General features: G+C 36.9%; 1 protein-coding gene across 1 annotated transcript in view; it reads right to left on the minus strand.

Moving 5' to 3' along the window:
- Positions 1-9,125: 9,125 nt before the first annotated feature.
- LOC134852063 (uncharacterized) overlaps positions 9,126-16,150 on the minus strand; it is a 29,732-nt gene continuing 22,707 nt past the window's right edge. The window contains exon 5 of the mRNA XM_063868343.1: positions 9,126-9,692. Within this exon, the coding sequence (XP_063724413.1) occupies positions 9,126-9,692 (567 nt within the window). The remainder of the gene's footprint in view (positions 9,693-16,150) is intronic.

Raw genomic sequence — 16,150 nt, forward strand, 5'->3', positions numbered from 1 at the left:
ACCTGGAAGCGTACGAGTCCGGTTTCCATCTATTGGAGTGTAGCTGTTCCAATGGGTCCCTAGGCCCTGTTTAGAAGCATCAAATTTCTTCCTAGTCAATTTATGATTTTGGGCAAATTGGCTGATAATCACCTTCATTTGCATTTGCTACAAGGTTTTTTCATGGGAGTCTTCTCAGTCAAAACGAGTTTGTTTTTTCATAAGGTTCCAAAACGGTTCCGTTTTAGCAGCGAGGTTTGGTTTAAATCTGATAAGTTGAATAATTAACCCTGTTATTGACCAAATGTCAGTAAAATTTTTCGTTTGTTTCATTTTTACATTAGACTCGACTTTTCATTTGATGGGCACTGTATCTTTAGAGGACAAGCGAAATCCTAGCCACTCGATTTTTTTTAACAAAGAAAGTAATTCTACTCCATTTAACTGAGACGTTATTGGAATCAAGAACTTCCATTATCCGCGTGACTTCACTCCAGTGGCGTTCTGTGGAACCTCTGGTTGCAATTAATATCTCATCTAAATACACAAGCACCCCGGTAAGTGTCCCAGCAAAGAATCCATTATCCGTTAGAATTCAATAGACATATCCCCCAACCCATGAAATTCCGTTTTAAATCAGTTTGTGTTCCGTTATCGTGCCTCCCGCGATGCTGAAGTTGCCGGCTAGTAGCTTCACTAAGTTGGCGGCTTGTAGGTTCTCTAAATTTCCAATGTAAATACGCGTATTTTAGATTGATGTTGGAAAACCAAATAGGCTCTTCGGTGTTATTGCTATTGGCTAAGGCAAAATTATGCACCAATTCATTCAAATTAGTCCTTTGATAACGATTCCGGTAATTTTGTTTTTTATTTAATTTCGAATTTAGTGCTTGTTTCACTGACCCATCGCGTTTAGCGGCTACGGCCGTCGGCCAAATAAAACAATGTTTTGTATATTTTCCCAGTTTTACGATATGGCCGTCTTCTAGTAGGTCATCGATTGTTTCCTCCACCTTAGGTAATATGTGAATGGGGACATGTTTACCTTCAACCTGAATCGGGGCAATGGGTCAAAAAAATTTGTACGAATTTCGCAGTTTTTAAGCATACATTTGCGTTCAAATAAGTCCATGAACCCATGAAAAAATTTTTCACTAACTTACGTTGTATAGGCGAGCACTGCTTCCTCAAACAATCACCCTGCATCTCTACTTCCTTAACTGAGATTTTTGTCGTTCTTCGATGTCCAATTTAGAAAACGCAATGTTGCAACTGATATCCCCCGCTGACCACCATCGGTGATGAAGAGTTCCACATTTTCCGCTAACCAACCCTCGAAACGAATTTCAACAAAAAAACGCCCAATTATCTTGATTGTATCGTCTGTTGCACTATAAAACGCATTCTTCTGGTGGCTCGGGATCAAGCAAATTCCAGAAACCTATCATGGACCTTGAGTTCGTGCAGTTTTGCTTGTGATATAAAGGACACCGGACTAGCACAATCAATTTGAAATTCCGCGTTCCAACAGTTCTTGATTTCTTTCCAACTGGACGTTTATCGACATACGATTTTCACGGCCCGACTTATCACACACTGTCCTTATTGTGAACAGCCCGAATTCTTCTTCAGTATTTTCTGTGTTCCACTTTTGTATTACAGTCATCTCGTATTGTGTAAATTCCAAATCATCCACTTGATTAACTGTCGCTTTCTTACCATGTTTAGCATTGTGTTCACGTCCACTACAGTTGTTACAATTGATGTTTCTAGCGGGGCACTGTTCTGTATGGTTTGCTTTTAACCAATTTCCGCAATTTTGTCATTTGTCTTGCCGTTGGCCTTTGAGGTCGTTTACGGGTTCCCGCTTTATGTACTCTGACTCTTGACTTCCTCCGTTGTTCGAGCACCCTGGGGTGAAATTATTTCTTCAAAACTTGGGAAGACCGCCGCTGACTCTTTTATACTTCATTTTGGCCCTTTCCCTCACCTCTTTAATTTTTAATGAGTCCGATGGGAGCAAGGTCTCCAAACACAAATGCTTAAGAAATGTTTCGTTTCTCATGTTAAAGATGAACACGTCCCGAACGATTGATTTTTCCGTGGGATCAAAATCGCACCCCCGGGATTAATCACTCAACGCACTATAAAACTGTTCCATTTCTTCGCTTTCCCGTTGCTTTCATCCGAACAAAATAAAACGGCTGTTCGTCAGGTTTGGCTTCTTCAAAAAAAAAAAAGTAGCCAACTTTCACAGCTCAGTGAATGTTTTTTCCACACTCTTGATGCGAGGTTATTTCTGAAAAAAAATCCCTCTGACCTTGTTTTTGTACGATAGGAACAACTTTGACTTAAGTCGTTTATCTGCCTCTCCTCTAGCACTACCTTTGAATAAATGGTTCTCTTTCTCCGAACGACGTGTTTCCTACATTTGTCATACTTGTAAAGCACGTTTTTACGTGCCTCGCGATTCGCTCTCACTTGAGCTTCTTCTGTTACCTGTAGTTCCTAAGGTTGGGTAATCATTTGATGGCTACGTATTTTCTTTATTATTGATCTCCTCCTTTGTACGTTCCAAAACACATCCAGCTGACGATAGGTCGATTCCGTATGTGGCTGCGCCATGTAAGAGTGTACTCATTGGAGGTACGTTTATGGCTAAATTATCGTACAGAGAGCGTAAAAAGAAAAGCTTAATTTCTCTAACAACAGCCGCGTCAATTGGGACACGCATAGTCAACAGCTCCATACGATTCACCTTGACACCATAGCAATATAAAATAATACATAATACGTAATAATCATATATTACTCAATATACTTCACCACACGAGCCTTGAAATTGTGGTATGGTCTGTTCTAATTGCATGTTGATTAAACATTTATCCTTTTATGGAATCCGTCAAAAGGTTTCGCATTTTGAGGGTAAGCCAAATCAGTCCCGCTCTCTTCATCAAACCGAACAGCTCGGACCTTAGGTTGAGGTAGTTAATCAAATTTGGAATCGCTCACTATTCATCAATGACGGACCACATGACAAGGTGCACAAACTTTTTTGTGACGCTGACTAAAGCGATGATCGAGGTCTGTTGGAATGTCGCTGTTGACTTTGCATCGCCCAAAAAAGATATTCTCTGCAATTGGACGATCCCAAAAGCCAGTTTTGTCCCTGTTTTATTTCCGCAGAGGCAGCTGCTAAAATGAAGAGACCAATTTTTGTCGTACATTGTTTGGTGTCAGATACCTTCGTTAGACTCTCGTCTTTTTAAACTTTGTGGCATAGGATAACCATTCTAGATCGTAACCGCTTCGAGGTACCGAAAAATATTTCAAAATTCAATTTGCACCTACTTATTTAAACAGTTTTAGCACCACTACTCAAAATACCCATGCTGATTTGCCCAAGATGATATCAAAAGTTCGACCGTTTGGTATCCCAAAAAATATCTAATTCAGCTCAAATTTTTTTCCTGTGCGTGGAATCATTTGCTTTGTTCTCTTTCTCGATGGAATAGTGAACGTCCTCAAGTTTATTTTCATGCTCTACAAAAAAAAAACGGCAACAGGTGTCCGTTTTATCCTGAGACATAACACCCGCAATTCAATGCAAAACCCACTCTAAGATTTTAAGTTCACAATCTGTTATTTGTCTTTTAAATGGCCGATATCCGTCAAGTTTTTTTCACTGTATCTCAAGTGAGGAGAGATTTTCTGAAGAAATTGAAAAATTCGGTAAAAAATATATAAAAAAATCTTTGGTGGGAGAATTAGTTTTCAATTTAACCAGTCTTTACTTGGATGATGAGAACAACCGTTTTACTTGGTCAAAATTGGGTTCATCAAATTTTCATATTCTGTCCTCAATGGCAGAGCTTAGTTAAAATTCGTTTCCCGCTAGACCAAAATCACCGTGTCCTGCGTATTCGAACTCACAGTTACAAATTCATCGCTTTGACCTACCGAGATAGGCCTTAAAGTGTGCATCGCCGACTGTTATGGTTGACGACTAAATATACTTGTTCGCTACTCCTAATGTTTCAAATTTTGTACTCCTAAAAACCGGTATCAAAACTTGTCCAGATTTCAATTTAATCTAAAAAAAACTGGTATCGTAATTTGATTTACTTCAATTTTTTGTTGCAATCTTGGCAGTTTCGATAGTTTCCTGAATCACGAAAGACTGCTGTCCTTTTAGCTAGTAACTTTTCACAAAAAATTACCTTAAAAAAGTCATCAGAAGCGTTCGGGTTCTCGACGACCAGAAAAAATTCTTCGGAGATTCGGTTTACACGTCTGAAATCCAAGGATTTGAGCAAATCCTCATGAAAGAGGTTAGCTCCGACGTTCGCAGTATCAAACAGCGCGTTCACTGGTATAAAATGCGTTCCAATCCTGAAGCAGATCTAATCGCATTTTCGATCTGCGTCACACTGAACACCAATACGTTTTCCAAGAGGTCTTTATTGATTTCTTGTAACTTTCTATTTCTAGCAGATTTGCTGAATTATCTGCTTCATATGAGACGTGCAGTGCACAATAAGATTGTCATGCTTAAACTTTTGTGATATTCGTTACTTTTTCACCAACATTAACTTGAAACCCTTGATTTCTCTTCGCAGCAATAAAAATTTTGTGAAGATGCTTTTGGCATATCCTTTTGAGCATCTCCAGGTTTGGATTCCATTTAGTTTTGATTAAATTTCATTACCAGCAATCCGTCAACACGGCTATCATTGCATTCGAGTCTGTACGCGCTTCTCTTTGGTAAGAATAAATCACGTAATATCAGAAGGCATAAGCATAAACTCCAGGGGTTCGACCAGCTTTCAACTCACCTATTTTCTGCCACTTTTATAATGAAACGCAACCTACTGCCCTACCCAATCATTCCAAAGATCCCATCGGTTAACACAGAATCGCCGCTTCATACACTTGCTGCTAGACACTGTGCCGCCCTTGACTCGAGCCGCTCCATATGCGTTCAGCTTGCTTTCAAGTTCTTGGTTCTCGATATCGATTTTATCAGCAGCAAAATCCTGCTGAAACCTGCTCAGCGCATTTCTCGCAGCCAGCCGTAAACATCCGCGAAATTTTTGGGAATATTTTTTGACAACACCTGTTCCGCCTGGTTCTGAACGCACTTTACTTCTTAAGTCGTAAATTGTACTTTTATACTATCCTTATAATTCACGGTTGATTTGCTTTCTGCTTCCTTCTGAATTCCAAAAATTTTAGTCAACTTTTTCCACACTACTCAAAAAGTCAAAGGCTCAATATTCAATGAGTCGTCTAATAAACTAATCGCCTTCAATGACGGCTTCGTTCTGTAGGTAAAAAACAATCACCTTCATCCCTGCGCAATTGTAGAAAAGGGTCATTTATGCCTATCATTCTTGGTTATGTACCTACCACACGCAGGCGTGGCAATTTCATCTTTAGAATTGCCATAATGACTACGTAGTGACCAGACACCTTAGAGAGAAACGTCTCCATGAAATGTATCAAATGTTCAAACACGGAGGTTATCGCTGTAATGTCATGGATGAAAGTCGAAATTATTAATTTATAAGAAAAACTGTTAGAATGTATTTTAATTTTTCCAAAATTTCACTCTTATTGGCAACTCTCTGAATTTGACCTTCGATTTTCCTGCTCCTTCAGAGTAGCGTGTGTGCTCCAGACAATCGAGGTTCATTTATTCAACCCATTATTTTGTCTTGCCAGCTCAGAATACCTTTTGATCCTGACTGCGTCATGCCCCCCTCCCCCTACCCAACATTACCGTTGCTTATTTTTCAGGCGCCCTTCATTTTTTGCTGCGAAAGATTTTTGCCGTGATCTTCCTCCAGTCTTTTTGTTATTCTTTTTTTTTCGTCTTAAAATTTCAGATTCTGCTGAGACTAAGATTTAAACTCGCTCAACTTGTGCTTTTTTCTTGACATAGGTTATCTTTTTTGTCATTTCCAGCTTGTTTTGAGCTTCTGTTACAATCACTGACTGCTCTGGCCCCGTCTCAAAGGCGATAGCCTCTCTCTATTATCGATGCTCTATCATTCGATGCTCTATCATTCGATGCTCTATCATCAGCTTTGTCTGAGTCATCACTTTCTCGATGGCTGCAACTGGCTACTTTGACTCCCCCTTTTAATAGAACTAACTCTCACAACGTGATCTTTACTTTTCCAGTACAAAAACGTGGCATATTTTTTTTACATGGCCCGTTTTTTTGTGTGACTTACTCAAATGAACTTTATTATCAGAAAATCCTGACCCAACCCCAAATGAAGGATTTGTTTTCCCTTTCCGTGATGAAACCCACGTTTTTATCTGATCGCACCATTTACTTGTAAGATTCTCTTCTTCAAGGAATCCGTCGTCGTTTGATAACATTTTCATCTTTCCTCTTTTCATACGCTTACGGCCACACTGACCTTTCCCAATTGGTTTCAGTTAATTCTCACCCGCTCCAGCTACTCAGCTGTTCATTTTGTCAAATTTAACCTGCACTGACCCATCGGTAACTCGACTGAGTGTCAATGATCCTCCAACTAAAATAGCGTTATGCCCCACTAGAGCGTCACAACCCAACAACGATTTTAAGATCTACCACAAAAAACTCTACTAACGATATTTCTAGCCAAGTTTCACCAAACAAAACTCTGACTCTGCCCAAAATCGGCAGAGATGCATCCCCAACAGTACCAAGTGTCACATTCCAAGAACGAAAGTCCAACCCAAGTTTCTCCATTATCCTGCGTAACATCAAACTAGTAGAACAAAATGTGCCCAATCGTACGTGCAAGGAGATCTTTTAAATTTTATCGTTAAATTTGGTAAAGACGTCGCCTCACTGCTGCGCCAGCGCTCCCCACTGAAGTTTCCCTGGTTCGTAGGCTGTGTCGCTGCAGCCCAGCAGATAGGTGCTATGTGGCCCTCAGTACCTTATCCGTAGCATGACTTTGTGGCAAGAGCCGAGTACAGCTTCCTGCTCATTTCTTCAGGCAATGCTCGTAAATTAAGACCCAATACGAACGATTTAACAGTATCCATGTCCACAGTTTTTATACCAATCAGTTCTGCAAAAACCTTACACATTCAAATCTGACATGAGCACCTCCACCGGTTCGCTTAATAATCGTTTTCGACTGATGATCAAATCGTGAGCTTATGATGGCCTATCGAAAACGCCTTCAGAAGTGTACACTTCAACTTGCTGTAGTCTCCGTTCGCATATTCTCGCCATAAACATTTAATGCGCTAGCTTCTAGAAACAACGGCAGTCCTCTTCTGCAGCTTGCTGATGACTCAAACTTCCTCAGCTACTCACTAAACTCTTTTGCCTCTGAAGTTGAACCAGCATAAGGGCGAATAACATTATCTATTTTCAATGCCATGCCGTGATAGTTAATTAAAATAATCACTTTATTTATGTATACGTAGTTTTACAGTAGTAAAATCTACGTGTGAACACAAAGCAAATGAATGTTTGAACACAAAGCAATTCACCAAATGAAAATTGGAAAAAACATGCAAAGAGCATCAGTTACATCAGAGTGAAATTACATTCACTGACTTGGTCAAGTGTGGTCTTGGGTTTTTTCCGTCGCCATCATAGTAGCAAACCATCATTTTAGGGCTCTTTTCCAGCCCCCACCCCCTCTTTGCTTCTTTCTGAAAATTTTTTATAAATGACTTTTTTTAAAATATAAACTATTTAAAAGGTGTCAATGTGAGCAGCCGCATAAATTTTTTTTTCCTTTTGCAAATGTCCTCGTGAACAAAATTTTTGAGCAGTTTTTTCGTATTTTTACGCATTGGAGTCAGGGTCAGAAACTGGAAAACGCCTCTTTATATTGTAACGAGGACTTTTACCAGGTTAAATATGAAGTTCAAATGTGTTTTGTGGCTCTTCCCCCCGCCCCACCTCACAGGCATCAATTTTAAGTTTTAATGAGTTGTTTTACAAAGTTGATTAACAATAACAAATACGTTTGCCAGGGCCTAATTAAAATGCATGTCAATTTTCATGACAATTGGACTATGTGAACAGTAAATTTAACTATACAGATTTGCAGGTGCGGGAAAAGGGGAAAACAGCTTGTTTTGCATGATCGTAGCCTATGTAAACAGAAAAACTGGATCTACTTAACAATCCCCCTTTAAGAAAGGGGGATATTGTTAAGTAGACTTCAACAGTCGAATTTTCGACCGACCGAACAGAGTGCAGCAAAACTATAATTACCAAAAGAAAGCTCTGTGCTAATTTACTGTATTTGTTCAAGGGGGAAGACTGTTAAGTTGATATCATAGGTCGGGGGTTCTTAAGTAGATCCAAAAAATTACCCATAAAATTGCGGAGGTTACGGAAAAGGAAACATAGCCAAGACATGAACTTCAGCCACTCGAGATCTGGTCTGATTGCTTATCCGATGAAAAACTCTTTTAATTTCATAGTTAAACTTGAAAAAACTCTTTACAGTGTAAAAATGATGTTAATATGAGTTAGGGGAAAAAGAGCGAAATTCAGGATAGTTGAAAAAAAAATTAACGGAGAATTGACTCGATTCGCATTCAGTGAGCGGCTCTTTTTCCTTTTCCCCCCACCTCACACAAACATGAATTTTTTAGTGTTACGAGTGGTTTTACAATGTTAATTATGAAGACTAAATATGTTTGTCATAACCTAATTAGTCCGTGTGTCAGTTTTCATAACAATCGAACGATGCGAACAAATTTTTACTTGTAAAATTTTGCAGGGGGGGGGGGGGGGGAGGAAAAAGAGCCCAGTGAGCTCAAGCAGGTCATTCAGAGATTGCGAAAAATTCTGACGGCCCGTTAACAATTTGCCCCCCCGTCTTTAAAACAATTTTTGATGTTGTAACTGCAATAAAAGTGTCAGCGTGAATAAGTGAACAAATTCTCAACGAGCTTTGCTTCGTAATATTACGAGGGGGCTGCGGGAAATTGCAGAAATGTCGTTTCGTCTACTTTATTTTACAAGGTTAACTTAATAAAAAACATAATTTTGATTATTTAGGATTTTTAAAGCAAACAAAAAGTTGATATCTGAGAGTTCCTCTTTGGTTCTTAGTGGAAAGCAAGCCTTTGAAATATCTCATTTCTTAATTGCCCTTCCTTTTCCTTTGTCAGTTCTTTTTGAGGTCATTCTTTGCTATTTTGCCAGCAGAGGTTTTACTGGGTTGGCTTATATGCGGACTTGAAGCTGCTTTGCTCATTTGTTTAGCCGGTGTTTTCTTGGGAGTATTTTTTTGAAGACCAGCTGATTGTGCTTTTGCAGGCGCTTCATCTTTTCGCTTTTCACACTGAACTTTGTTTTCTGGATCATTTTCTGTTTCTTTTTCTGTATCTGCATTCCACCCAATATTACCTGCTTTTGAGGGTAGTTCTTGGGCTTGTTGATTTTCGTAATGATTTTGTTGGTCACTACGGGGCTGAGGAGGCGCTTGCGGATAGTTTTGTGATATTTTGGGCCTGCTAGCTTGACGAGGTGGGTACATGTTGCCCTGAGTAGGACCAACTTGAGGGTAGCTGTTTCTTTGATATGGCGGTGCAGGAGGCGCTTGATTTGGAGGGTACCCGCCTTGTTGGTGTCCGTAGGGCCCGGGAGGGGGAGGTGGACCTTGATATCCGGGTGGAGGAGGCGGTGCATACTGTTGTCCGGGGTAGCCTTGTTGATGTTGTTGGTATCCTCCCTGTAAACTTTTCCATTTCTTTTTTCAACCCGAAAATATGTGCAAAATTTTTAATGTTGAGATTTTCGTACGTTATCGGATTTTCGCGAAATTTCTTCACGTTGAATTGAAAAAAAGATGACTGATATTTTTCCGCGAATTTGTTAATTGATTTTAATATTGGTTATCTTTCAAATCTGCTAAATGAATCTCTTCTAATGTAACCCCTCCCCCTCCGTACCTCCTTCCCAAGTAAAAAAAAATACAAAAGCATGCAGGTTGGAGGTAGAAAAGCCGTATTTGATTATTGTTTTAGTTGAAAAAGATTGATATAAATTGAGCAATCCAGGAAAATACAGCTATTTAAAAAGTCTTTTCACTGCCGCAATTAATTTTTTTCTGAAATTCGTTTTGGAACGTCATAACTAAATTAAAAAAAGCTGATGCGGGCTGGAAAAGATTTTATGTTTTAAACTGCAAAAGAGCGTGATCAAGTGATAAATATCGCGATAAAATCACATGCAAAATACAGCATGAACGTTTTTTATACACTTTTAATTTGTAATTTTACGAGAGAATGGGAAACTGGAAAACAGCTGAAAAAGAGAAAAAGAGAGTTCCTGTGGATATTGTCCAGGGGGTGGGTGCTGGTAGTAATAGTGATGCTGGGCAGGCGGAGGTTGGGGATAAGCTGGAGCTTGTTGAATGAACTGAGGTGCTTGAGGTTGTTGATTGTTCGCGGTCTCTTTGCCAATCATGTACCCAAATAACATACCATTCATGTTCATTTTTGAAATACGGTTTTTCTTTGTTTGCAGGAGAATATATATTTTTTTCTAACTTATGTCCTTGTTTATTTTTTAGTGAAAACCTAATTTTTCAATTGTTATTTTTTGCACGTGCACAAAAGTTAGGCAATTTTTCCATCTCGCTGTCCGAAAAAAAATTGAAAAATGGTACATCTAAGCAAAGTAGTTTTCAGCTAATTGCCTCTACATTTGGCTTTTTTTAGACAGGTCACATCATAATCAATAGAATGTGGCCGCACCCAACAAAAGCTTCTAGTAAAAATTGGGGCTCTTTTTCTCTTTCCCCTTTTGTGTCTTTCAGTTTTGAAAAAAAAATTATTTGTCATAATGTTATCAAATTTTTCATGATGAGCAACTTAACTATTGTGAACATGTTTTTTTTGCGTAAATGAAACAAGCATTTAGCCAAGATAACACATAGGACAACTAACAAAGTCCAACACTTAGAATGTAGGGGAAATGGAAAAGAGTCTAGAAAATTTATGTCGGATATCTAACTTACCTTTTGTTTTTGCTTATACAATAACTCTTCTATTGCACACTTTGAAAGAAACTTAATTGGGGCTCCAAGGTTCAACAAGGTTTTTGGTTTTTTCTTTTTTGCAATTATGTTTTACCTCACGCTTGCATCTTTTGTCATGCCTTTTAATTAATTTGACGCTATAATTGGATATAAAACAATTACGATAAGCTAATAAGTTAAAAAACTGCCTGTAAGACTGATTGGTCAAGTCCCTGCGAGACGCAAAACAGCCTGATATGCTTGTACATTTCGTGATATCCTTCAAATCGATCAAGGTAAAAAAATGGAAAACAATATGAAATATCTTAGCTGTGACTCGGAGTAGCTTGTCAGATTTTTGGTTTAAAAAAATGACAACTAGTGTACCAGCAATTGATATAGGCTCAATTATAGGCTACATTGATGAAAAGAAAAATGATGTTGTTTTGATTGAAAGTCTTTTGTTTGATCGAATTACACGGTTACACTGATCAGCCTCAAATTTATAATTGTTCGAATCTTTGATCAATTAATTGATACCAGCCAGACAAAACGCATGAATGTTACTTTTTTTGAATCAGGAGAAAAAATCGGAAAATTTTTTTTTGAATCCTATCGGAAAAAAAATTATTTGAGCAACTGTAAAAAAAAACTTTGTTTCACTCAGAGAGCGATTCGAACCTGCCCACTTAATTTTGAAGTTTTTCGACAGATATATCACACCAGAAATTTTTCTGCGTAGAGAAAATAAAAATTTGAAATTTTTTCTTTCTATCAATTATGGAACTTGATCTGAACTACATTTTATGATTGGATAAATTAGATATTTTACCACTGTAAAGTATTTAATATTAACCAATCATGATCCATCTAACTAACAACCCACTTATTTGTAAGTGCTGAAATTACTTGTAATTTCAGCACCAGAGAGATTTGAATTTAACTTAGAATTTAGTTGACTCTCCAAGACGACTTCAGTAGCCGCAATAAACCAGTATACCCTAGATCTATTGAGCCTAGCAGAGACTAGTTAAACAACCTGAGACTAGATAGTATAAGAGTAAGATTAGGATCGGTATTAGACTAAGAAGTTGCACGAATCTATCCGGCCGAAAATAAGATAGCGTGACGAGCAGACGGTGTACCCTATCCGAAATTACTCTATGAGTTAACCACTTCGGTCCTAACTCATCTAGTGCAACCATAAGTCTCGAACAAGACCTTAATAGCTTAGAATTAACCAAAAATAGATTAGAATTTAGACAAAACATTTTTAAAATGTTATACGACGATAATTTAATCGAAATGTCTCTACGACTCAATAGATCAGAGCCAATATTCCGAACGATAACAGAACTACCCGGAATTGGAAGAAGACCTCGAACCAGAGACGACATACGACAAAGTAGAAACTTACCAAATAGTTATATGATAGTACGGCAAAAGCCAACACAAACTTTTATATTTAGAATTTTATTAGCAATGAATTTAGATTTTCATTTGCAAACATAAAATCTTGAAGTCAATCTTCATAATCATTTCAGGCGCTAAACAAAATTATTAATATACAATAACGATTGATAAAAAGATCTCAGATCGTTTTCCTAAATTCTGCAGTAATATATAAAACATGTTTGAAGAATATTTATTGAAAAATCAAAACAAAAATTAGTAGCATGACAATAAACTGTTAGTAATCATAAATCATCCTGTTGTTCCAGCTTCATCACCTAATTATAACAGCATTCATAAGCTCACTAATATCATTGAAACACTAAATATTTTCCTTAAACAAATTTAAACCATTTTAAACTTAAATTCACTTAATTTTAAAATCAGATCATCAAGGCTTATCCTTGGATCTTAATTCATTTTCTATTTAATTAAATTTAAAACTTGATCATCAAGGTCTATCCTTGGATCAAAAAGAACAATTTTGTTCTCCCCCACCCACTTAGCTAGTGTCTAACGACCTCAAACGTCGATTCACTATCCAACCCTTTCTAAAAACCCAAGACTAATAGAAATTTTTGAACAAAACTAACCATTCAAATTAGGATAAACAGTGAAGAACTTCGGTTATTCATCCTTCACTTGACCCCCCCTCTTAACAAACCCAGGATAAATCTTAGACTTAGTAAGTTTAAAATTGTATCTAACGAACTACTCGCGTTCTAATTATACCTGAACCTTGTGGATCGATTTACTATTCTCCAACCCTTGAACACAATCACTACCCCTAAGTAAGATTAAGTAACTTAACACCTTAGCTTATACTAGTCACGAGAAAGTAAAAAATCATTCTTCGGAATCGCTATACTTTTCTCTCCAACCCTGAACAACTAGACCCAGGTTAAGCTAACCAAAAAATCGTAAGGATTAACAGTTTAAGAAAATAGAAATCATCTAACAACCTTTTGCATCCGTCATCCTAAACCTTATGTCATTTAAAAATCTAGGAAACAAACAAACAATCGTTTTACACAATTGTGAAATAGATAACAAAAAATACGACCTTGTAATCACACCTCATACACAAACAGTTGGATATATTAGAACAAAACGACAAACACTAAAAAGAAAAATAATAACCAAACAAAGACAAATAACACGAAAAAGATTTTCCAAAAATAGAAACGCATTTTCAGAATCAGAAGCCAGCGCTTTAGACGAACTTTATAAATTAAAAGAGTCAATAGATAAAAATTGCCCCATTCACGACCAATTATATTTTTCTGACTCAGAAACAACTTCAAATTCATCAAAAAGAGGAAAAAGAAGAATAAAAAAGCAATATAAACACAAACCAGTACACTTATATAATTGGAATCAACCAATTAGACACATAGATAATTACTTATTAACAGTCATGAAACGAAAAAATGAGCCAAACACACACTCCGAGTGAAGATAGTCCAGATGATGACGATATCTACCCCTTCCTCGTAGATGCACCCGATAATAGAGGACAACATGATTTTTGCAAGAATTTACTCCTAAATTTGTTTGAACCCGGAATCAGCCCATGTAAAGCAGAGTTCCCAGATGTAAAAATCAAAAGACAAATTATCGATCACTATCTGAAAGATATATGTAATTTAACACAACAATACGGAATCTACACCATAGAATTCAGCTCACCAAACCAGAATCACAGCAAATATGTAATTCAAACAGACGACCTTGATTTAGAATTTTCAAAAGTATTCTCAGAATATATAAAAAGCATACAATATCATAACTCACAAAGAGCAAACTCCATATTTACCAATGAAGTTTTTGCAATAATATATAGTTATATCTCAATATTAGAAAACGAAATCCCAATCCCAAATGTCTCACCGACAGAAACATCTAAACATATAAGGGTACGACATGAAATTACACTACTTTCTAGTTTCCTAAATATAATTAAAGAAAATTTCACTAAAGATGAAGTTTCACCACATACAAAACATGATTTACAAAAAATTTTGGCATGGTTTATAATAGATTATTTCACACATAATATAGATTTAATTTCACAAGCAAGAAAAAATTTTAGACCTCAAAACTCAAACGATGATACCGCCATCACAGAACAATCAGACTACGTTTGGGACCCCGAATGGTCTCATTATGCATTCATAAATTTCCCACAATCAATCTCAAGTCAAGCGATAAGTACAATATCTTATACAAGAGATTATGTGAGAGTAATACCATTAACCATTGATGCAACACCATTAAACTACAATACATTTTTACCTGCTACGCGAAATATTAGTTTAAATTCAACAGTCATACACAATGAAAACCTTAATGGAACTAGAAACCTCACTCAACAAGATATTCAGACACCATCACACTTCATAAATGAAGAAATCGCTCAAAAAATAACAACTACACAACAAAGTATTTCACCGATACGTCCAAATTTAACAACACCAAGAAATACAAACACTTCACTAGCACAGGTAACCTTACAATCAACCGTTAAACCTTCGGTTGCTCCAAAATATTCAAAAATGGATTATCAAACATACAGATCTATGACAATACCGTCAAAAACACGCAGAACGTTCACAAGGAACAATTTTGCAGAACACAATTATAATTACACACATCCATCAAAAACAAACTAACCCCCACGAAAAAATCATAATAATCACATAAGATCTCGATATTGGGATAATCCAATGGCAACAACCAACTCAGTAAATTTTCAAACTAATTCACATCCTCCACAGGATCGTAGTGAAAATTACCCATTCTTTCAACAGAATAAAAATAAAAAACAAGCACCTCATCAAACGGATTACTTATCCTCAGATGATGATTATTTACAACCAGATATATTTGCACCATATACTCAAGAATATCGTGGACAAGGAATACAAAAACCACATACATATCATAGAATTTTTTCTCCACACCAGATAGATACACAAAATCAACAACCAATACAAACACAAAATCCAATTAATACACAAACTTTTCAACCAATTCAGCCACAAAACCCAATGATTACACACTCGTATCAACCAACACAAATGCAAAATGAAATACCACTCCCATATTATCTTCAACAACACGAAATAACAAGAAATCAACTTTCAAATTTTTCACAAATGCCAAATGCAGCAGAATCATTACAAATGACAATGAATCCATACCTTATGGGTGGATCATCAATAACGTCAAACAAACCTTTAATGGTATTCACAGGAACAGATCCCGAATATTCTGTAGAAGATTATTTAAATGCAGTAACAGCAAACTTAATTTTAAATATAGGACCTGAACCAATTAACACGCCACTACATCAAAACTGGATACATCGACGCACAGCGTTGATACAGACAACCCTAGACGGCGCAGCCCAAAAATGGTTTTCAGTATTGCCTATAGAAATAAAATCAAATTGGAAAAGATTTACACAAGAATTTTCAAAAATGTTTGACTCCGAAAGAAACAAACAACAACAAAGAGTTTTATGTAATGAAATCCGCAGATTACCAAATGAAACCATCAAACAATTAGCAGTACGCATCGAAACACTAGTTCGAAAAGCATATTTATTAAATACACACGACTATAAAAACACAAAAATGACAGAAATATTAATGATGACCTTAACACCTCAATTAAGAAAAATAGCAATAAAAAAGAGAGCATCCCATCCCTCC

The sequence above is a fragment of the Symsagittifera roscoffensis genome, chromosome 7, assembly GCF_963678635.1.
Source record: "Symsagittifera roscoffensis chromosome 7, txSymRosc1.1, whole genome shotgun sequence".
Taxonomy (NCBI): Eukaryota; Metazoa; Xenacoelomorpha; order Acoela; family Convolutidae; genus Symsagittifera; species Symsagittifera roscoffensis.